Source organism: Mesocricetus auratus, unplaced genomic scaffold (genome assembly GCF_017639785.1).
Source record: "Mesocricetus auratus isolate SY011 unplaced genomic scaffold, BCM_Maur_2.0 Super-Scaffold_100014, whole genome shotgun sequence".
Taxonomy (NCBI): Eukaryota; Metazoa; Chordata; class Mammalia; order Rodentia; family Cricetidae; genus Mesocricetus; species Mesocricetus auratus.
This window is the reverse complement of record NW_024429197.1, coordinates 9738149-9762638: the sequence shown is the minus strand read 5'-3', so window position 1 is coordinate 9762638 and position 24490 is coordinate 9738149. Positions and strand designations below refer to the sequence as shown.

Genomic DNA, 24490 nt, shown 5'->3' with positions numbered 1-24490 from the left:
CAAGGCTGGTGCCCTCTAAGGAGGTGGGTGGGGCAGGCGGGCAGGGGTGAATAACACCCACTGAGTCACCCACTTCACTGCCTGCTGTCCCAGCTCTCCTCTTCAGGGAGTGCTGAGCTGTTAAGATGAAGTCACTGCCCTGGGAACAGTGCACTGTCACCATGGCTCAGCTCACTTGGGTGTCATACAGACTCTCCCTTATGACACCCTCCCAAGGGACCGTCATGATCTTCATCAAGCTGTACAGCAATCGAGGAGCAGGGTGACGAACAACCCAAGCAGACGAGGGTGTTCAAGAGCCAGCCCCCTTCCAGTTGTGGTCCAGGCTCTCCACTTCCCTCCTCCAGAGTCTGACCCTGCCTTCTGCCTCAGTTTCCACGTTGCTGCCCCAGGCTCCTGGGATCATGGACCTACTGAGGAGTACACAAACACTAGGAGACTTGGTCAAGGGCTCTGTCTGCTGAATACTTGGGGACTAGGGGGACAGGATATACCAACCCTGGGCCAAGAGCTGTCACAGACAGTCTGGGCCAAGCAGCCCCCAGTCAGCCCTAAGCATTTCAGAGGCTGCCGGTCTTGTGTCACGTGACTTCCTGCATCCAAGACGCAGTCTCTCAGGGGTCCTTGAGGCCTCCCACTCACTCACCTACACAGTTGTCACAGACACTGCAGTGTGAGGTCCTGGGTGGCCGGAACATCTTACAGGTGAAGCAATACTTCAGTTTCACCGTCTGCCCATTGATCGTCACCTCCCGGGTCCGAGGGGGCGGTCGGTATGTTGAGCTGCCTGTGTTGTCTGAGGGCGGAAAGAGAGAAAATGGGGGTGCCCCATCAGCCCATGGCCCCTGCCATCGGGAAGCCACAGCTGCCTGGCTGGGACAGAAGGCACCTCAGACAGAATGTGCCCAGGAACAGGGAGTGGGGGACGGCCCACTAAAGCAGGGACAAACGTCATAAACTACTTACAGACCCAGCTCTCCATTCAGGCCTGGGACTGTGTTCAGATCTCACACAGATGCTCATAACCGCCTGACACCCTAGCTCTCTTCTGGCAGCCACATGCACAATTCCCTCCCTCACACATAATTAAAAATAAATAAATATAATTAAATACAATAAAACCCAACAATGGCAACAGAATGTTAGAGCTAGGATGGTAGCTTGTGCCTGTAATCCCAGACACCATGAAACTAGAAAACTGCTTTCAAGGCCAGCCTAAACTACAATGCTTCTTTCCCTTCTCCTCCTGTTTTTGTTGTTTTCTGTTTTATGGAAAAAGATGTTTCAGCTGGGCGTTGGTGGCCCATGCCTTTAATCCCAGCACTCGGGAGGCAGAGGCAGGCGGATCTCTGGGAGTTCGAGGCCAGCCTGGTCTACAGAGCGAGTTCCAGGATAGGCAGGGCTACACAGAGAAACCTGTCTCAAAGAACCAAAACCAAAGAAAATAAGGTCTCACCATGTATCCCTGGCTCCTGGAACTCACTACGTAGGCCAGGTTGCCCATGAACTCACAGAGTCCCACCTGTATCCCAAGTGCACCGTTACTTATTGTTTTGATGCGGATACTGAGCTCTCATGAGCATTCAGCTTGGGAACATTCATCAGCTGAGCTCCTAGACTCTGGGTCTACCGAACAGTCCCCAGTTTGGCTGCTTACCTCTAGTGACTAGTGTCTGAGTGGAACCAATGCACTAGACACTAGCCCAGGTGCCCCACATGCCCGGTGCCCCACAGGGATTGTTATGTTACAGTTCCAACCACCACAGAGACTCTTACCATAACCCTGACCACACATGCTTAAAATGCAATTAAGCACCTGAAGACTTCCTCTCTAGAACAGGAAGCAGGAAAGGGCAGGCGGTTGGGGCCCAGAGGTTGAGTCAATTGAATTCTGCGCCTTAGCTTTCTAACTTGTAAATAGGACTAACAAGTAGAATGGTGAATACATTTTGGTTCTTTGTGAGACAGGATGTCATGCAGCCAGGCCTTAAACTCAGTGTGCAGCTAAAGATGACTGGGATCCTCTCACCTCCCACATGTTGGAATTACAGACATGTAACCACCACATCTGGCTCTATGTGGAGCTGGGAACTGAGCCCAGCTTTATGCATGTTGCCCTGCTGTTTGTTCTTCTGTGATAAGGTATTGCTTCTGAGTTTAATCTGGTCTTGAACTCACGCAGACATGTCTTCCTTACCATTACATGCTCTAAGACCATTCTTAGCATTCCAACACGTTAAAAGACTTGCCCTAGGCGACAGTACACAGCAAAACCAGGATTTGAACCCAGGTTTCAAAATTCAGGTTTGAGATCCTTCAATACACTTTACATCATCATACTGGGGTTGCAGCTCAAAGGTAGAGCACTTTGCCCAGCATACCAGACCCTTGGGTTTAATTCCCAGTACCACTCCCAAATAAATAATAGAAATGATCTCGGGTCAAGCTGGGCATGCCTGCAGTCCCTGTGCTTGGGAGGCAGACACAAGAGAATCACCAGTTCCAGGCTCCCCTCAGCTGCATGGCAAATTTGAGGCCATCATGGACTACATAAAACTCTGTCTTAAAAATAAACAAGGGGGAGCCGGGCGTTGGTGGCGCACGCCTTTAATCCCAGCACTCGGGAGGCAGAGGCAGGCGGATCTCTGTGAGTTCGAGACCAGCCTGGACTACCAAGGGGAGTTCCAGGACAGCCTCCAAAGCCACAGAGAAACCCTGTCTCGAAAAACCAAAAAATAAAAAAATAAAATAAAAAATAAACAAGGGGAGCCAGGTGGTGGCTGCATATGCCTTTACTCTGCCTCAAAAAAAAACAAAAACAAAAACAAAAACAAAACAAATAAATAAGTGGCTGGGGAGGTGGTTCAATGGTTAAAAGTACTTGCTACTCTTGTAGAATACCAGGGTTCAGTTCCCAACACTAATATGGTGGCTATAATTATTTTTAAGTTCAGTTCCAAAAGACCCAACATCCACTTCTGGCCTCTGAGGGCATATACAGGGTGCGTATAGATATACACTAGGGCAAAACACCTATATACATTAAAAATCTAAAAATAAGTAGGGCTGGGTAAAGGTGCCTATCGCCAAGCCTGATGACCTGAGTTTGATACCTGGGACCTACATGGTGTATAGGAAGAATGGACTCCCGCAAGGCAGTCCTCTGATCTCTACTAGGGTGCTGAACCCTGTCTCAAAATGAAAAGACAAATGAGCAAAACGGAGTTCATTCCCTGTCACGTGTGTGGGTGTCTGCCTGCATGTGTGCTTATGCACCACAGGTGTGCCATGGAGGCCAGGAGGGCATCAGATGCCCTGCGGCAGGAGTGACAGACAGCTGCGAGCTCCCATGTGGGTTCTGGGAATTGAACCCGGGTCCTCTGGAAGAACAGCCAGCACTCCTAATCGCTGAGCCATCTCTCCAGTGAAGTTGTTCCTCTCCTCTCCTCCCCTCAGTTACTTTCCTCAGACATGTTGTTCCATGACAAGTAACTCCTCCAGCCTCTCTGCAGAGAACTTCCTTCCCCTCATCCTTCCCCAGCCAGTCATCGGGTCTGTGTGTCTCTCCAGTCCTTTACTCTCTACTGGAATTGCCCAGTGCAGGCCAGGCCCTTGTCACCAAAGAGCTGCTCCAGAAAACTCCCTCTCCCAGACCCTCTACACTCGCCTGCATCCTTCGTAATGTCTCTTCCAAGGCATCTTCTAGCTCCAAACCCTTTCCCAGAGTCTCTAAGACACAAGAAGAGGATTGGAGAGATGGCTCAGAGGTTAAGAGCACTGGCTGCTCTTCCAGAGGTCCTGAGTTCAATTCCCAGCAACCATATGGTGGCTTACAACCATCTGTAATGAGATCTGGTGCCCTCTTCTGGTGTGCATGCATACATACAGGCAGAGCACTGTATACATAATAAATTTTAAACAAACAAACAAAAAAAAAAAACCACAGGAGGCGGCCTAGAGAATGCTCAGCAGTTAGGAGCACTCACTGCTCTTGCAGAGGACCCAGGTTCAGTCCCCAGCACCCACACAGAACAGCTCACAACTGGTCTCAGACACTGAACACATTGGTGCACACAAACTCAAACAGGCAGGCACACGTACACATACATCAAATAAATAAATCTTAAAAACAAAGAAACACAAGACTGGCCAGGCATTTTGTAATCCCAGCACTCAGCAGGTAGACTTAGGAGACCCAGGAATTCAAGTTCACCCTTGGCTATCTAGCAAGACTGAAGAAAGCTGGACTGTGTGAGACGCTGTCTCAACATCCTCAACCATTAAAAAAATGAACCCAGGAGCTGAAAGGGGTGTCTCAATGCTTAAGAGCATGTGTGCTCTGGGAGAGGGTCTGGGTTCAGATCCCAGCACTCATGGTGGCTGTAACTTCAGTTCTAATGACCTTGCCAGGTGGGGATGACACACACCTTTATCTCAGCACTCAGGAGGCAAGGCAGGGGGAATCTCTGTGAGTTTGAGGCCAGCCTGGTCTACAAATCAACTTCTAAGACAGCCAAAGCTGTCTTAAAAAACCACCACCACTACCACCAAAATAATAAATAAATAAATAAATAAATCTGCTGCCCTCTTCTGGAATCCTTGGGCACTGCATGCATGTGGTACACAGACACACATGCAGACAAAACACCCACACATAAAATAAAATAAACCTTAAAAACACCCATACATAAAACAAAATAAACCTTAAAACACCCATACATAAAATAAAATAAATCCTAAAAAGCACCCATACAGCCTGGTGTTGGTGGCACACGTCTTTAATCCCAGCACTCGGGAGGCAGAGGCAGGCGAATCTCTGTGAGTTTGAGGCCGGGCTGGACCGACAGCCTCCAAAACAATACAGAGAAACCCTGTCTCATAAAAAACAAAAAACAAAACAAAACACCCATATATAAAAATAAAATAAACCCTAAAAACACCACCCACACATAAAATAAACCTTAAAAACCACCCACACATAAAATAAAATAAACCTTAAAAACAAAAAACAGCTGATCTTGGTGATGCTCATCTTTAATCCCAGCACCCAGGAAGCAGAGGCAGGTGATCTCTGTGAGTTGAGGCCAGCCTGGTCTAGAGAGTGAGCTCCAGGACAGTCAAGGCTGTTACATAGAGATATCAGCCCACCTCTACCTCCAGAGTGCTGGGATTAAAGGCATGTAACACCATCCAGAGATAAACTTTTATTTTTTGACAGGTTCAGAAGACCCTGTCTAGCCTCAAGCTTGCTATGGGTCAGGATGACATGAAGCTCTGATCTGCCTAAGTGCTAGGACTGTCAGACCCAGGTCTTTAGTGCTGGGATCAAACCCAGAACCTGTGATGCTAGACAAGTACTCTACCAACTGAGCTGCACCCCTAGACCACCCTCCCTTTTAAGGGTTAATTATTTATTATATACACAGTGTGCTGCCTACATACCAGAAGGGGGCACTAGATCTCATTATTGATGGTTGTGATCCACGATGTGGTTGCTGGGAATTGAACTCAAGACCTCTGGGAGAGCAGCCAGTGCCCTAACCCTCTAAGCCATCTCTCCAGTACCTTTCTTTTCTTCTTTTCTTCCCCCTCCCTTCTTCCCTTCCTTCCTTTTCCTGAGACAGAGTTTCCTATGTATCCCCGGCTTGCCCGGAACTCACAGAGATCTGCCTACCTCTGCTTTCCAAGTGCTGGGATTAAAAGTGTGCACCTCGGCACCCGGCACTTTTCCCTTTGAGGTACTGGGGAATCAAATCCAATCATCCCGGGAAGTGCTTGCAAGGCCACCAGCTACATCCACAGCACGAAGAACACTCACGCAGGTGTGTTCAGGGCCTTTCTCTCTCCCACATCCCTGCCCTAACAAGTTGCCACAGCTTTGGTTTTCCTGTCCCCAACCCAGGAAACCCTAGCTCCTTCCTTTTCCTTCCTTCATCGGGGTTCACCAAAGCCCAACCCCATCTCCAATCACGCTCTGCGGCTACTTCCGGGTCTGCAGACTCCTGCTTCTCACACTACACGAGCACACCGGTCACCGCGTGATGCTGTAGTAGGACTGTGTGCGCCTCCTCCCTCTAGCCAGACTCTCACAAGGTCAGCAAGCAGAGGAAGAAGACAAGCTTTAAGGCTGAGGCAGGCTATGGGTTCAAATCCTGACCTGTCCCTGCTGCCTTGCCTACAGAAGCAGAGGAGCACCACAATGTCCAAGGCTAAGGGTAAAACCACCAGAGCCAGCCACTGCTAAGGACCTAGTCATTCACAGGAACGCCAGGAGGTGCAGGCTAGGAAGGCTCAGAGTGCTGGGTCTGAATCTTTCCGGCCTGGAATTCTACTTGTTACTTCACTTCTGAGCCTCAGTTTCTTCCTCAGTAAAACACAGATCAGGTGGTCCCATCCTCTCTGCTGTGGTGAGCCTGGAAGAGCACAATGCTAGTGTCCCAACAGTCCCTGACCTTGGTCCTGACCAACAGGACATAACATGCCTGCAGGCAAAAGGCCCACCTCTTTCCAAGCTACTGACATCACTCTATACCAGACCCAAATCCAGACTCACGGTTGTCTCCCTGTCTTGTACAGGACTTTCAAGCTGGTAAGATATACGGGTATACATCTATGCCTAACCATTTATTGAATTAGGCAGATCAAGTCATTCAGCTTCTCGGCTGAAAATCAGTAAAATGGAACAGAATTGACTCCACCCCCTGGGTTGCTGGGAGAACTAGCTAAGAATTTACTAAGTGGGTTTAACACACTGTCTAGTGCTTGGCAAGGGCCTAGGGGAGGCTGTGCATCCCTTATCTGAAATACTGGGACCAGACATGTTGTAGATTTGGCATTTTTCAGATTTTAGAATATCTACATACACATGTCTAGAGAGTGGAGCCCAAGCCACACAAGAAATTCTCTTATATACGGGTTTTATACAGGTCTTTTACACATAGTCAGAAAGTAATTTTTTTTCATTATTTTGACACAGGGACTCACTGTGTAGCCCTGGCTGGCCTGGATCTCACTTTGTAGGTGGGCTTTGAACACAGAGACCTGCCTGCCTCTGGTGGGATTAATAGTGTGAGCCACCTCACCTGGCTTCAGATGGTAATTTATGGATCATTATCAATGCACCTGTGCTCTGACTGCAATTTGTCGGGTGAGGGCAGGTGTGGAATTTTCTGGTCATGGTCTCAGATTTTGAATCACTTAGGATTTTCGGTTGAGGGATGCCCAGTCTTGTAAATATAAGCTAACATTATTATTGCTGCTATAGGAACACTACAGACCAGGCACATACAGAGTTATAAAGCGCCCTCTGGAACACAACCATTTGGGAGTGGAGGGGAGACACAGACCCTCTTTAGTATTGAGAGATCCCACTGGGAATCTCACCAGGTCCCAGAGATCCTCCTCAGGACACAGGGAAACTTCGGTCTCTCCCACAAGGCAGGGAGGGAGCTCCCAGCAGCCTGTTCTAGTCTCTGGTAGTGAGGTCTCCTCCCCTCCAGAGCTGTGACAGGAAGTTAAGCTGCCAAGATGCCAGGAGCCAGAGGGAACAGAGCAGCAGAGCACAGGTGCCACTCGGGTGCTATTGGTGGGTCACAGCTGGTCAAAGGAGGCTGGCAGGGCAATAATGAGGCGGCCAAACAGCCACCTGCTCTGCCCAGCAGCTGCCACCACGACAGCTCGTTGCCTCCAGGGCATGTCCACCTCACTCCACCCAAGAGCTCAGGGTTTGTTGTCTTTTGTTTGGTTTTGGCTTTGGAGACAGGCTATACTGAGACTGTCTTCCTGAGTCACAGTGTATGCAGGACACAAGCCCACACTCTGCAGATGGGAAACCAAACTAACCCATATTAGAGGGTGGGACTGAGGTTAGAATCTGTTTCCCAAGGCATACATTTGTTCATTCTTTCAAATACAAGCATTCACTGCATGCAAGATACTGTACAAGGCCTGGGTGTGGTAGCTAAGGGGCCCATACATACAGATGAGCCAGAAATGTCTGCTCATTCTATGTCTGCTTGGCACACCACAGTAATATATATTTTTAAATGTTTGGGAGCTGGAGAGACGGCTCAGTGGTTAAGAGCACTGACTGCTCTTTCAGAGACCTGAGTTCCATTCCCAGCATTCATGGTGCCATAACCATCTACACCCGCCAATCCAGGAGATCCAATGCCCTCTTCTGACCTCCGTGGGCACTAGACACACGTGGTGCAGGCACAACATCCCTATACAAGGTTGTGAGACAAGGCCTTGCTGTGCAGCAGGGTGGGCTTCAGATCCTCTGGCCACCACTCGAGAAATACAAAACACTCAGTAAAGGAAGGAGGGAGTGGTTAAGAAATGCTTCCTGGGCCGGGCGTTGGTGGCGCACGCCTTTAATCCCAGCACATGGGAGGCAGAGGCAGGCGGATCTCTGTGAGTTAGAGGCCAGCCTGGTCTACAGAGCAAGTTCCAGAACAGCCTCCAAAGCAATACAGAGAAACTCTGTCTCGAAAAACCAAAACCAAACCAAACCAAAACTAAAACAAAAACAAAAGTTAGCCTGGCCAATGGTGGCGCATACCTTTAGCTCCAGCACTCAGGAGGCAGAGGCAGGCGGACCTCTGTGAGTTTGAGGCCGGTCTGGAACTACATAGTGAGACTCTACCTCAAAACAAAACAAACCCCCACCCCCCAAAAATAATAGAATTCTTTTGGGGGGAGGTTCATGAACATGATGATAAGGTATTTACAACTATGTAACATATGCCTCCCACAACCTTGTTATAACCACATTGGCACATTATCCATCTATTGGAAGGGGAGAAATATGGTGCATGGCTTTAACCCCAGCACTTGGGAGGCAGGGGCAGGCGGATCTCTGTGAGTTTGAGACCAGTCTGCTCTACATAGTGAGTTCCAGGACAGCCTAGAACACATGGTTAAGATCCTGTCTCTAAAAACAAACAAATAAAATACCATAAACAGCATCACCAGGTAAGACATCACATACCGTGCTCCTAGCAAATGGGAGGTGAAGGCAGGACTACCAGGGACTCCAGGCCAGCTCGACTACACTATGAAACCCTGTGTCACAACCTAACTTCAGGCTGGGGATATAAGCTCAGCTGGCAGCACGCTTGCCTAACATACAAAGCCCTGCCTTTGATCCCCAGGACCAAGCTAGTAACCTGGGGATGGGGGGTGCCCAGAAGCATCAAGGCCATCTTTAGTGAACCTGAGCTATGTGAGACCCTGCCTCAGACAAAATAAAGCAAACAAACAAAAAACCAAAGTAAAATAAAACACAAAGTGGCAATACACCAGGTACAGATACCAGCTCAGCAGGGATGGGGGGGCAGCACCGAGCACCAGGAATAGGGTAAGCAAAGGGAATGGCCCTGAGGTCCTGGGATGTGGGGAGTGGGAGGAAGTGGGGGAGGGTGGCTGCAGCTGGCCGTCTTGTGGCTCCGCCCCCGCAGGGAGTTTCCTGCACTAGGTTTGTGAATCATGGTCTGAGAAAGTTATTCCCCTTTCTAGCCTCTCCATCCTTTCTCCAGCAAAGGGAGAATCTCCACCTGCACTGAGAACCTCACACTCCTTCAATGGCCACTACACTGACAGGAGCTCTGCAACCTGGCTTTCTCTTACAGCAACAGTCCATGCAGAGCAAGTGGCTTTGTCCTCATGGGGCCTACATAAACTTCTCTTTTAAAATATACAGTCACATGTCACGTAGGAGCAGTGTGTCAGTAGGTGATTTCCCCATGCAAATGTCATAGAAAGTACTCACACAAATTAAGAAGGCTCTGGTTCCATCAGGTGGCATGCTGGGGACCAGTCATATATGGGGTTTGTTGGTGACTAAAGCACTGTTATCCAGCATAAGGCTGTATTTCAAAGTGGTTGTTTATTCTGGGGTAAGGATGACACAGGATCTCACTATGGTGGTCTGAAACTTGTTATGCAGACCAGTCTCATAAAAAAGTAAGCCATTTGTAAGACGGTGGTGGCACACTCCCTTAATCCCAGCACTCAGGAGGCATAGGCAGGCCAGTCTCCGCCAATTCAAGGCAAGCCTGGTCTATAGGGTGAGTTCCAGGAGAGCCAAGGCTATATACAGTAAAACCATGTCTCAAAAACAAACAAACAAACAAACAAAAGAAGTGAGCCATTTGAAGGAAAACTCTAACGAAATGATGGGTGAGGCTGGAGAGATGGCTCAGTGATTAAGAGCATTTGTTAAGTCTTGCAAAGAACTCAGGTTCGGTTCCCAGTACCCACATGGTAGCTCATAACCGCCCAAACTGACTCCAGAGGAGCCAATGCCTTCTGATCTATGCTGACGCCAGGAATGTACACAGATGGTGCACATACATACACACAGGCAAAACACTCAGAGATTAAAAAAAAAAAAAAAAGATGTGAGTTAGATGGGCTAGGAGCCTATAATCCTAGCACCCAGGATAGACAGAGGCAGGAGGAGCACCAGCCTGGTCTATATATTGAGACCATACATGTCCAGGCCAGCCAAGGATACACAGGGAGACCCTATTTCAAAAGAACACACAAAAGAACAAAAGACATGAAGGTAGAGCTGGGATCCGGGAAGGGAAAACCATGCAGGCTGAATTCCAGTGACTGCTATTCCACGCTAGGGAATCACCCAAATTCTAAGCTGAGGAGGGTCAGAGGCAAAACAACTCCGATCGGGAAAGCAGGAGTGGTGGTCGGGTCAGCAGAGCCCTGAGCCAGCCTGGGGAGGAGATGAGGCAAGCTGCCCTGAAAAGGACTCTCAGTCAGCCAGGGGCGGACACATGGAGCTAATGGGACAGGCTGTGAGTGTCACAGGACACCCCAGAGAGCGGACTCTGTGTCTGTCCCAGTGCTGCTGGACCTAGGTGAAGACCTTGGAGTGGGCTGTCTCCCACTAGACCAGGAATACCTTCGGAACAGTTCTGACCCTAGCAACTATCAGCTCATGAGCCCAGTTCTCAGATGAAGAGGACCAACTGCCTCAGTTTACCTCAGGCGCTTCCCCAAGACAAGGCTTTCAGTTCTCAAACTTTTCTGCTTTAGTGCTGGGCAAACAGGGAGGAACTGGTCCCCTGCTGCCTCTGTTGGAGCTGCAAGGTTCAGCCCCCCTCCTCTCTCACCACCCAATGAGTTTCTGTTCCTATGAACACTCACCTCAGAGCCAGGACTCAGGGACTTTAGATCCTTTCAGAAAAATGTGTTGCAACTCTGACAGAAGCTTCCTGAACACATTTCAAAATTTAGGACCAATTCAAGCAGGTTGTAATGATGCCACTCTTCCTAGGAGTCTTATTTCCAATCCCACACCACTCTTCCAAACATGGCTTCCTGAATGCTCAGCTAATGTGGCCTGCTCAGTGGCCCCATGCCTGGCCCTCCTGCTCTGTCCATTCTTTGCTCTCCCATCTGCCTGGAGGCCTCCCTTCACACAGCTTCTTGTGCTTAAGCCCAGTGGACATTCACTGGGTAGCAACCGTCACCTCTCAAAGTCTGGCATAGAGAAGACACTCCTGATTCCTTCCAACTATCCTCCAAGGCCCCTTCCAGTCAGACCTCTCCACATAACACTGGCCTTGACCCCATAGGGTAGGCTTTGTATCAGATTCCTGTCTTTAGATTTTTGTCATCCATCCAGGCAGGGGTGGCGTACACCTTTAATCCCACCACTCAGGAGGCAGAGGCAGGCGGATCTCTGTGAATTTAAGGCCAGCCTGGTCTACTGAGTGAGTTCCAGGACAATCAAGGCTGTTATACAGAGAAACCCTGTCTCAAAAATAAATAAATAAATAAAAAGATTCTTGTCATCCAGTTGGCTGCCAGGAGCCATTGTGTAGAACCAGTATTTAACTGTATGAACCCACCATGTCCTCCCTGGGAGACACCAAAAACCTTTCAAATGCCCCCAGTGCAGCAAGAAGAGCCCCAGGAGGCTCCCAGTCCTCAGTCATCCTTCCATCCATCCCTTTCTTTTTTCTTTTTTTTCTTTTTTTTGGTTTTTTGGAGACAGGGTTTCTCTGTATTGTTTTGGAGGCTGTCCTGGAACTCACTCTGTAGACCAGGCTGGCCTCGAACTCACAGATATCCGCCTGCCTCTGCCTCCCGAGTGCTGGGATTAAAGGCGTGCGCCGCCACCGCCCGGTCATCCATCCCTTTCTTTAGCTAACACCATATGAGGTTCCTGCACGGTGAAAACGTAAACCAGACACCCACATCCTCATCTCCCTTGCCCTAACACCCCAGTGAAGAACAATTTCATCATGACCACCATGTAGCTCTGTGGGAATGTGTCATAGAAGGTCTGGCCCAGGACTCAGGACATTAAAGTGGAGATGAAAGGATAGAGGGATGTATCTCTGCTGCCATCTCCAAACACAAAGCCTGGAGTGTGGGAAGAGGGTACCTACTCCCTCCCTCTCCCTTCAATCCTGTGACCCCTTGCTTGGAGTCTGTACTGACACATCTGGGAACTCCCTCTGCAGATGTGAAGATCTGTGGGGATAACAGTGGACAGTACTGGACACGGATCCAAGCTCTCCCTAAACACAGGGATTACTGTTGCTACTGGCCAAGCAGCTCAGAACCCAGGGATTCCAGACAGCCAGACCCGGCTCGGTCTGTCTGGCTGAGCTGTACAATAACCCTGCCTCAGGATTAGCCTGCCTAAGAAGCTGTGAACCCAGTGGCTGGTGAGCAGCCCAGGTCATACACTGAGGAGCTACAAGGGAAGGCCAGACCAGTGCAAAGAGGAAGGAAGCTGGTTTCTAGAGGAAGACCACGGGTGTGCCCCCCACATGCTCCATCCCCTTCCTGGGCCAAGGAGGAGGAGGCGAGGAAGGTATCTTCTCCTGGGCTCTCCCCAGCTGCTCCAGAGTCAGCAAAAATAATTCCTGGAGATGGATGTATCTGGGCTCTGACATTTACAGGTCACTAGATCTCACCAGGCCAGCTAGGCGGTTAAAAGCCTATGTGTATACTGCCTTCTTAGGGCAAGGAGCCAAACATGACCGGAAACCCTGGAGGTGTGCAAACATCCGAGTCACTTCTCAGCAGGAAGGAGCTGGGGTGGGCCAGCTGAGAGCCCTGGCCACAGCTCTCTCCACTGGGAGGAATACAGGGCTAGCTACTCAGAGGCCTGGAAGGTTCTTTCTGGGCACCCAGCCTTCCCCCCTCCCCACGCTTTCACCTCTGTAGACAGAGCCATAGCATCTAGGGCTTGTCCTGATTGGCTAGGCTAAACTAGCCCACGCCCCATGCTGCTACGACCCTCACCCATTCCCCTGGCCAGGCCTCTTCACTCATACACCACCTCCCGCACAGTGCCCCCACCCTCGTCCCGAGTCTCTTTATTTGCTAACCGCCTTTCTCGTACCCTGGAATGTCACCTCGACCTCCATGAGGACAGAGATTACTGTCAGTTTCCTTCATTCCTCTGTCACCAGCATCTGGGATAGCTCACGGCGTACAGCACGGGTTCAATAAATGTTTCATGATACAATGAATAAAGAGTATACAAACATTCAGCTGAGTGTGGGGAGCACGCCTATAATCCCAGCACTTAGGAGGTAAAGGCAGACAGGTCAGAAATTAAGATCATCCTAAACCGGGCGGTGGTGGCGCATGCCTTTAATCGCAGCACTCGGGAGGCAGAGGCAGGTGGATCTCTGTGAGTTCGAGACCAGCCTGGTGTACAAGAGTTAGTTCCAGGACAGCCTCCAAAGCCAAGAGAAACCCTGTCTCGAAAAACAAAAACAAAAAACAAAAAAAAAGAAAGAAAGAAAGACCATCCTCAGCTACATAGTAGGCAAGCCTAGACTACATGATACCTTGTCTGGGGGAAGAAAGAGAGTTTAAACACATCTAAGAGCAGGGCTCAGGCCAACTGCTGCCTGGAGGTACATCACAGTTCCTATGCTTACTGTGTGACCTTTTTTGCCTGCTTGCTTTTGTTTTGTTTTCTTCAAGACAGGGTGTCAATTATATAGCTCTGGCTGTCCTGGAACTCACTCTGTAGACCAAGTTGTCCTGAAATTTAGAGATCCACCAGCCTGTCTCCTGAGCACTGGGATTAAAGGCATGCTCCACCATTGCCTGGCTTGAGCTGTGTGATCTTGAACTATGTATTTAAACTCTCCCTGTCTAATTTAAATGAATGAAGAGGAGAAGAGTAACAGTACTGACCCAAAGGCTAATGGCCTATCAGTAGTCACACACACAGGGACAGCTTAAAAGCTGCCCGCATTTCTTCCTTACTTACTCATTCGCCTGTGTGCTCATCATCTGCCTCCTCTGCTACAGTGTCAGCTCCAGCCTGCCTTGCTCACTGCTATACCCTGAATTCCTAGCACAGTGCAGTAGGAGAAAACCAGGCCTCCTCTCACAGGCGGGAACGTGGAGCCATCATGGGCTAGGAGTCAGAGCCTCACCAATCTGCTTCTCCAGGGCAGCTGCTTCACAGGTGGTAGCCCGGGGTAGGATGCCAGGGTCAGTAAAACTGGTCTGCAGGAGGCAGCTCATGACGAAGAAGAAGAGGATGGCAGCGATGATGGGGATGGCCAGGGTCAGCTTGCTGGCCAGGTAGGGACAGCTAGGAGAGAAGAGAGTTCAGATTACCCCAGGGCTCCCTGGGATAGATGCCATATTCTTGAAGTGCAGCCACTCCCCATAAGTGCCCAGAGAGGACATTTCTGGTTAACCCTGGAGTGTTTCCAACGTCAGATGAGACAAACAGATATTCTCCCTTACCCCACGCTGGCAGGCAGATCCCTCTTCTGCCATTCCTTCTTTCCAACAGGGACTTGCCAGCTAGCCTGAAACTTTCTAAACTGTCCTGGAACTCTAGATTTTCTTGCCTCCATCCGCCTCCTGAATACACACACACAACTAGACCTAGCTTTCTTTTTTGTGGCAGAACATCCCTATATTCCCAACACTCAGAAGGCCCAAGTAGGAAGATCAGGAGTTCAAGGCCATTCTTCATACATAGTAAACTCAAGACTAAGCTGGGTTATATGAGACCTTGTCTTAAACATGCAAAAAAACAAAAAACAAAAACAAACAAACCAACAACAACAACAAAACCAGGCTACTGAGGTGGTTCAGTATATAAAATGCTTGTTATCAAGCGTGATGGCCTGAGTTTGATCCTGGAACCAATATGATGAAGGGAGAAAAATGACTCTCACAAGGAGTCCTCTGATCTTAACATGCATGCCATGGCACACACATACAAAATCAATAAAATCAACCAGCAGAGGTGGTGCACGCCTTTAACCCCAGTACTCAGGAGGCAGAGACAGGCAGATCTCTGCAAGTTCAAGGCCAGTCTGGTCTACAAAGCTAGTTTCAGGTCAGCCAGGGCTGTTACACAGTGAAACCCTGTCTCAAAAACAAACAAACAAAATAAATAAAAGGTAATTAAAAACCGAAGAGGGAGAGAGAGACAAAGAGACAGAGATGGAAACAGAAAGATGGGGGCTTCCTGGGCTGGTCCTAAACCCTTGGACTCCAGCCATCTTCCCACCAAGAGCTAGGGCTGCATGTGAACGCAATACTGTGTCCAGCTCGGTACCCAGCATTTTAATACTTCCTGTCTATGGATATTTTACCTACACCCATGTCTGTGCACCCTGTATATACCTGGTGCTTGAAGAGGCCAGCAGAAGACACTGAACCCCCTGAATGGTGGTTAAAGACGGTTGTGAGCCACCATGTAGGTGCTAGGAATTGAACCCAGGTCCTCTGGAAGAGTGGCCAGTGCTTTTAATCACTGAACCATCCCTCCAGACCTATCGCAGCACTTGGCTTCAGCCTTAGCTCTCAGTCCTTTTAGGAGACACAGAACTTCAGGAAGCCACTACTAACTAAGGGTGCTGCCATTTGAGATAACCATCCACGGCGATGCTACAATCTCATTCATTCATTCATTCATTCATTCATCTATCCAGCCAGTTGCTCCACAAATATTTACTGAGTTCTTTTTTGTGCCAGGTAACACTCTCAAAACAGCAGGAATAATGGCTATGAATATGACAAGTCTCTCTGCCATGTGGCTTATGGTCAACAGGGGAAAAGAGCTCAGCAAACAGGGAACTGTCACACACGGTGGTGCGTGCCACAGAGTAAAAAAGATTGAAGCTGCAGCCACACCCAGAAGGATGAGGAGAGGGTTAAGGAAAACAGTGTGTGCCCCCAGACATCCAGGCTGCTCCAGGGACCACAGGCTTCCACATCCCTCTTCGAGCCATTGCTTCCATTTTAAGCCTGTAATGTTCTAGAAGTTCTGGATATTGGTGGGGCATGACTTTAGCATGAAGTGAACCTACTGGGACGCCCTATGGCCAGTCTTCTTTGTCACTGTGGCTGCCTATCACAAAGTCACAGCCACTTTCTGCAACTGTAAATCAGATCTTGTCATGTCCTTGCTTGAAACCTTCTGATGGCTTCAAATGGAATCCAGACTCTCAACCGGCCTACTAGGCCGGCCATGTCCTGAGTTATGTTGAGGTTTCTCCCGCCTCAATCTGCAAAAACTCTCCTCACCCCCTCTGCTCGCATCACATCGGCCTCATGGCAATTTCCACACAACTGTGACTCCTTCCCACCTCAAGGCCTTTGCACTGACTGCTCATTTCCTCCGGAATGTTCTTCCCTCCTCAGAGGACCTTCCTTGACTGCTCAGATACAGCAGTCCTTCTCCAAGATTATTTTCTGTATAGCATTTATTAAAAATGTTAGCTGTGGAAGCTAGAGATGGCTCAGAGGTTAAGAGCACTGGCTGCTCTTCCAGAGGTCCTGAGTTCAATTCCCAGCAACCACATGGTGGCTCACAACCATCTGTAATGAGATCTGGTGCCCTCTTCTGGCCTGCAGACATATGTGCAGACACAATACTACGTACATAAAAAAAAATGTTAGCTGTGGGGGCTAGAGATGGCTCAGTAGTTATGAACATTTACTACTCCTCCAGAGAATCTGGGTTCAGCCCCCAGCATCCACAGGGTGACTCACAACCATCTTTAGTACCAGTTCTAGGAGTTCCAATGCCTTCTTGTGAATGCCACACACAGCACATATGCATATGTGTGTGTTATGTATGTGCATAAATATAAATGTAGGTAAACACTCAAAGACATAAAATAAAGTTAAAAAACGTAAGTTAAGCTGGGCAGTGGTGGCACATACCTTTAATTCCAGTACTTGGGAGGCAGAGACAGGTGGATCTCTGTGTTCAAGGCCAGCAGGGTCTACAGAGTGAGTTCCAGGACAGCCAGGCTACACAGACAAACCCTGTCTCAAAAAAACAAAAACAAACAAACAAAAATTAATTAATTTAGGGTACAACAGCTCATGCCTTTAACCCCAGCACTCTGGAGGCAGAAGCAGACAGCTCTCTGGAAATTTGAGCCCAGTTTGGTCTATACATTGAGTTCCGGGCTAGCCACAACCATAGAGGAAGATCCTGCCTAAAGAAAAAGTTAACTGCTTGTGTGGTTAAGTTACCTGCCTGCAACCGGACGTTAGTGGTGCATGCCTTTAATACCAGCACTCGGGAGGCAGAGGCAGGTGGATCTCTGGGAGTTTGAGGCCAGCCTGGTCTACAGATCGAGTTCCAGGACAACCTCCAAAACAATACAAAGAAACCCTGTCTCGAAAAACCAGAAAAAAAAAAAAAAAAAGAAAGTTACCTGCCTGCTAAGTGACAAGTTTCTCTGTGGGCACAGACAGCATCTTTGCATGTTACCCAGTAAATACCTACCAAATGAGTGGCACGCCCCTCATGGAGAGAAAGTAGCTACCATATATTCGTTTTCGGTACTACAGACCAAACTCGATGTCTTACACATGCTAGGAAAGCACTTTACCATTCTATCATCTCCAGCCCTAATACCTGATGTCTTTTGAAGATTTACTATGTGCTAGATACTGCCCTAGTCAGTAAGTCATTATAAATACTACCCACAGGCTGGGGATATAGCTCAGTGGTAAAATGCTCTCTGCCATGCACAAAGCCCTGAGTTCAAGCCGGGCAGGCAGCAGTGGCACACGCCTTTAGTCCCAGCACTCAGGAAGCAGAGGCAGGTGGATCCCTGAGTTCGAGGCCAGCCTGGTCTACAAAACTACACAGAGAAACTCTGTCTCAAAAAATTTTAATTCTGTGGAACACAATCACTCATGCCTTTAACCTCAGCACTTGGAGACACAGGCAGGTAGGTGGGTCTCTGTGAATTCAAGGCTAGCTAGGATTACACGGTGAGACCCTGTTTCAAAATTGATTAGCTATTAAATGCCTGGCACAGATAAGTTACTATGTGCTGGATAGGCTGCTGTGCACTCTCGGCACGACCCTCTAACCTTATGCCCCAAACTTCACAGATGAAGACGTTCATAAAGTTTAAACAACCTGGGCAACGCAGGAGGGCCCTTTCTTCTCATGACTATGTAGTTCATGCTGACCAACCTCAGCCAGCCACTGCTTCCCACTGGAGCCAGAGGGGATGTGATGGGGGAGGGGGGTGCTGTTTGAAGGATGCATCTGTCGGGAGGCTTGGGATCCACAGATGCAGGGAGCAAGACCAGGACATCCAAAGATTGCTTTTGAAACCTGCAGCTGCCTTCCTCTAAGAACCAGAGCCTGACAAAGCCAAGGGCTCCAAGCGGCTACCCTCCGCTCCACACACCTTTCATGTCCAGTTCTTCAAAAGAACCAGCAGTCACTCTCAGTTCCAATGCTGGACAGCTCACCTAGCTCACACACAGCCTGGAAAATGAAGACTGGGACTTGCAGAGAGGGCCCTGGGGTAACACCACACCGAGTCCTAGGCTCTGATTTCCACAGCTAGATTCAAGGTCACCCAGCCAGGATGCCGATTACAAGCTGGCAACTCCAGACTCCCAGCAAGATCCATCCGTCCGTCCGTCCATCCATCCATCCATCCATCCATCCACCCACCCACCCATCCATCCATCCACTGATGGTCTCCCTTGCACTGGCTCTAGGCACTAAATATATAGCAGCATGGATACTTACTATGCTCACCCAGAAAAGGCAGGCTCAGAATGACCGATTGTGTGTGTGCGTGTGCACACAGGCGTGTGTTGGAGGGAAAGAGTGATAAAAAGAAATGAGTGAGCCATGGGCTTGCTCCAAAAGGCCGTGAGGCAGGAGTGAGCTGCAGGTCACGAACTGGAGAGAGTAACTCAGCAGAAGAGAACCCAGCAGGAGGACTGAGAGAGGGACCAGAGGCCACAGAAGGCCACTATTAGAGCTCTAGCTCTCATCTAGAGGTAGAGCAGGGAGTCTGAAATCTGATGTCAAGGCTGCCGTGTGAGAGAAAGGGGGTAAGAGCGGGGCCACACTGGGAAGCTACATCACTACTCACCAAACAGGGCAGCGAAACCATCTCAGCAGGAAAGGTCTCCCCCCAGAGCAGCAGGAGTGAGCATGTCCTACCATTCCCGACCTCACTGAAAGTGTGCCCACTGCTCTGGGTCCTCTTCGGAGCTCTCCAAGCCCCCAACACCCAACACCCAGCAGGACTCTGGGGTGTAACCTCACCCTGCTCCCAAAGTCACCACCCAAGAGTGAGAACCAGAGATGAAGGCCAAGGTGACGGACTGGTCTGTTTTCCCTGAGCCCAGGAGTTCTCCCTTCTTCTCTGGCTGGGGGCAACTCAGGATCACCATCCAGAAATTCAGGCTAGGGCTGGAGAGCTGGCTCACCGTGTAAGAGCACTGGCTCCTCTTCCAGAGACTCATGCTCAATTCCCAGCACCCACATGACAGCTCACAGCTGTCTGTAACTCCAAGATCTGACACCCTCACACAGACAAATGTGCACATAAAATAAAAATAAAGAAAGAAATAAAGAAGTTCAGGCTCTCGGGAGTCCAGATCTGACCCTGAAGGGTCACAGAGCAACTACAGCCAGCACTACTTCCTCCTGCCTGGGCGTGAGCCTGGGCGTGAGCACCGAGGGAAAAGAGTGGCCAGGGTCCCCGGAAAAAGCACTCCTACAGCACCCCAAGAGGCCACAGTGAGGTGGAGATGAAACCTGGCCTGGAGGCCAGGTGGGGGTCCCAGAGCTGCTCTGTGTAAACCACCCTGAACCTTTCTCCACCCTGACCCAGCATGGAACGGCAGAGCACTTTGGTGGATGGTGGAAAAGAAGGAAAGTGGCTCCAAAGACGGAGGTTTTGTTTTGAGACAGGGTTTCTCTGTGTAGCTTTGTAGACCAGGCTGGCCTCGAACTCATAGAGATCCACCTGCCTCTGCCTCCCGAGTGTTGGAATTAAAGATGGAGGTCCTAACTAGACTGAATAATAAAGAAAGCCAACCTCAAAGAACAGAGAGAAGTAGGAGGGAACGGTGGGGCTCACCCAGCGTGTGTGGGGGAGTGTGTGGTGTGTGTGGTGTGTGTGTGTGTGTGTGTGTGTGTGTGTGTGTGCAAGAAGTCACATGGTTGGTGGCTCCAGCTAGAGGCTGAGGGTGGGGTGGAAACTTGGGATGCATGAGTGACCCTGATAAAGCCACGAGCAGCCACTCCTCAGCTCCGAGACGGGAGATGCCAACGCTGGGCTACTGGAAAAAAGGTCACAAGCCCATAGGGACGATTAAGACCTGTCATGTGGAAGCACTAAGGTCCCTCTCAGGAAAAGGAGGGAAGCAGCTGTCCTGGTGGGGGATGCTCCAGGGTGTCCAGAAGGGAAAGAGCCAGGTCAGGGTTGGAGAGACACCTGGGGTTCTAGGTAGCTAAGGGAGGGTCAGGAAGAAGCAGCTTTGGCGAAACTAAGGAAAGCGCTGGAGAGGGGAGGGCCAGTCTGAGAGGCCCAAAGACGCTTTAGAGAGGATGCTTCGGGGCCTAGGGCGAGCACGACTGAGGAAAAGCGGGGTGGGGGGGTGAGGGGGTGTATGAGGGGACAGTCCGAGGGAGCCAGGACCCTGCAGAACCATGGAGAGACCTGAGGAGACGCCTGCAAAGATTCATGGTGTTCATAGCCAAGGGATACAAAAACTTAGTTGTCTGAGGATAGGAATAAAAGACGCCTAGAGGGGTCAGAACGAGCCTGGGATAGGCGTGAACCGGCCAAGGATAGGAAGGCAGGCGGACCTGAGGAACCCCGCAAAGGCCGGTGACCGCGGCCGGGCACCCAAAGTCCGGATGGTGAGGAGGGGTGCGGGGGTCCGGGGCGGGCGGAGGCCCGAAGGTAGACGGATGCGCGTCGGGAATGAGCGGCGGCCGGGGGACACAGCGCGCGGGGGGAAGGAAGGGGGCGAACTCACTCGGAGACGAAGAAGAGGACGGTGGTGCTGAGGATGAGCAGCAGCGTGAGCGCGAAGACGCCGCCGTGGCCGGCCAGCATGAGGCGGCCGCCGCAGTAGAAGCGGTTGCGGCCGGGGAACACCTCCCACTTACGCCGAGGCCGGCGGCCCAGGCTCCCGCTGCCGCTGCCGCTGCCGCTGCCGCTCCAGCGCGGTGCTCCGGGCGCGGGCCCGGGGCTCGGAGCGGGGGGCGCGGCGGGGCCGGGGCGGCGCGCCCCGGGGGAGGCGGGCGGCGGGGCGGCCCCGGGGCTGATCTGCTGGTACTCGCAGTCCTTCATGCGGCCGGCCGCGGGCCTCGGCTCCGCGCCCCGCGGGCCGGCCGCTCCGCTCCGGGACCGGGCCGAGCGGCGGAGGTAGCGGCGGCGCGCGCGGCGCTGGCGGGCGGGCGGGCTCGCTCGCTCGGGTTGGCCATCCCGCTGCCGCCCCGCCCCCGGTTCGCTCCGCAGCGCCCCTGCGACCGACACGGGAACTGCAGGTGCGGCCTCCCCGGCTCCCTCCGGGGCCTTTGCACTCAGACCCTGTGTTAGGAGTGCAGGGTGCCAGGCACTGGGCAGAGCCCGGAGATTCAGGGGACCGCCCAGGCGGTAACTCCGAGCGCAGGCTCGCCCGCCTCTGAGCGCAGGTAGGGAAGGGTGGTACACAATTTGCTTTGAAAATTCCGAGTGTCTAGGGTGCTAGGTGGTGCCAGGGAGGCAGAGGCAGGTGGATCTCTAACTTCGAGGCCAGCCTGGTCTATAGAGAGAGTTCCAGGACAGGCCCGAAAGCTACACAGAGAAATCCTGTCTCACAAAATTAAACAAACAAGCAAAAACAAACAACAACAAAAAAACAGAAGAGGAAGAAGAAGAAGAAGAAGAAGAAGAAGAAGAAGAAGAAGAAGAAGAAGAAGAAGAAGAAGAAGAAAATTCCTAGTGTCTAAAGGGCTGTATGTAAAACATCCTCTAGCCTCTAGTCTTTCCCTCCTAGCTGTCCTAGACCTAGACCCAGGTCCAATCCTAGGTTACTAGATATTCCCTAAACGTGGATCAATCCTCTGCAATTCTAGCACCCTGGAGCCTGAAATGATAAAGGTTCAAGGCCAGCTTAGGATACAGGGTGGATTTGCACCCTTCCTGGGTCTACAAGTGAGACCCCAACTGAATCATGAACACATGAATACTCACAAGCACTTTATCTCAAGTGCCTAAGGTCAAGAGTTCAGAAATATTTTGGCAAATTCTTTTACATGCAGTCTCCCAAGGCAGTCTTCAAGGCTAGATCAGATCATCTGAATTCTCGTCTGGAGAATCAAATGGGGACCAGCCTCCTTGTAAGCCATTCAGGTTGTTGGCAGAACTTCTTTCTTGTGATATGACTGGAGGCCTGGGAGTTTTGCTGACGCTCCACCCAAACTTCCCAGAGATTACCCAGTGACTCACCATGGAGGCTTCTCTAAAGGAGCTGTGTACTTCATGAACCTGACAAGGACAGTTTAACTTCCGTTTCCTAGAACAGAGCTTGATTTCGTCTTGCGCTACTTGGGTATCCAACCCAGGACCTCCTCCATCAATGGACTGCCTCACCAGCCATAAGACAGAGCATTTGTGTTTGTGTGGATGAATGTGGACGTGGAGAGACAGGATTCATAGCTCATGCATGCATGGCGGCCTGAGGTGTCAGACCCTCAGGATGCCTAAATTGATAGAGGGTGCCAGCATCCGAATTCCAGCCCTCGAGATTGTTCAGCAAGTATTTTCAACTCCTAAGCCATCTCTCCAAGTGCCCAAGCCTGAGCATCGCAGAAATACCATGTCATCACCTTTGCTATCGTCTGTGATGGGAAGAAAATCATAGGTGATACTTGCAATCAAGAGGAGGGGATCCTACAACTGTGTGAGTATCAGAAGGCAGGATCTTCGGTGGTCATCATAAGATCTGTCCAGCAAGCCCAAGTTACTGCAAAACCCAAGGAAAGGAGACCAGGGGACTAAGACTGGAGGAAGTAAGGAAGACTAAATACACAACAGAGTGGATCATGGCAGATCACGCCAAGAGATCTCTTCATTTGGGATGCTGAAGTGAAGCCAGCTGGGGCTGCACACCAAAACCCTGTCTACAAGCAAGCAACAAACAGGGATACAGCAGAAAGCTGGGGTAGGAGGCCAGGAGTGCCCCTGAGAATCTCTAACCAGGTTTGGCGGTGTGCTCCTGTAATGTGGCACTTGAGAGGCGGAGGCAGGACTGACTGGGCGCTCGAGCCCCACCACAGGTGTGATGGGAGCATTGGCTGCCTGAAACCTTGTCCACCAGCAAACAAGCAGAATCTCTAACTGGAGCCAAACAAGGTGGTCACGCTATCATCCCAACACCAGGAGGCAGAGGCAGACAGGTTTCTGTGAGCACAAGGACAGCCTGGTCTACACAGCAATTCCCTTGCCAGCACAAACAGGGCCGCCAACATCACCAAGAAAACATAGTGACACACATGTGTCATCTTGTTACTTTGGAGGCTGAGGCAAGAGGATCAGGAGTTTAAGGCCATTCTTGGCTACACATCAAATTTGAGGCCAGCCTGGACTTCAGCATCAAAATAAAATAAATAAGCCCCCAAAAGAGCCACTAAGAGGCAAATGTGACAAAGGCTGCTGAGCTGTGCTCTTCATATTGGAAGCTCCGGGTCTGGCAGGCTTCACCTTGAGTGGACCTCACTGTGTGTTCCCGCTCCTCCTGCAGCCCAGCTGCGAGATGGTCAACAAACTGGACATGCTGGTTCCAGCTTTACTGGATCCTCTTCTTAATCCTGTCACTTCACAGAAGCTGGGGCTGTCCTACTCGGCACTCAGTTTCCCTCCTGTCTGTAACAAAACGTCTATTTGCAGTCTTTCTACTCTTTTTTTTTTTTTTTTTTTTTGGTTTGTTGAGACAGGGTTTCTCTGTGTAGTTTTGGAGGCTGTCCTGAAACTTGCTCGGTAGACCAGGCTGACCTCAAACTCACAGAGAACTGCCTGCCTCTGCCTCCCTAGTGCTGGGATTAAAGGCATGCGCCACCAACACCCGGCCTTTCTACTCATCTTTTAACAAATGAATTTATTTCTAATTACACGCATGTTCCTGTGGTTTCGTGTGGGCATGTGTACCTGAGTTCAAGTGCCCACAAAGGCCAGAGGCTTTGGATCCT

General features: G+C 50.4%; 1 protein-coding gene and 1 non-coding gene across 2 annotated transcripts in view; one reads left to right on the top strand and one right to left on the bottom strand.

Annotated features, from left to right (window-relative positions):
• Positions 1 to 21657, bottom strand: part of Zdhhc18 (zinc finger DHHC-type palmitoyltransferase 18) — a 28392-nt gene extending 6735 nt beyond the window's left edge. Inside the window, exons 1-3 of the mRNA XM_040756408.1 lie at positions 21295 to 21657; positions 14439 to 14599; positions 647 to 796 (exon numbers count right to left, since the gene is read on the bottom strand). Coding sequence (XP_040612342.1) covers positions 647 to 796; positions 14439 to 14599; positions 21295 to 21611 — 628 coding nt within the window. The 5' untranslated portion in view covers positions 21612 to 21657. The remainder of the gene's footprint in view (positions 1 to 646; positions 797 to 14438; positions 14600 to 21294) is intronic.
• Positions 8688 to 8796, top strand: LOC121144201. The gene has a single exon (XR_005881524.1). It is a non-coding gene; the product is annotated as a small nucleolar RNA U13 (small nucleolar RNA).
• Positions 21658 to 24490: the final 2833 nt, after the last annotated feature.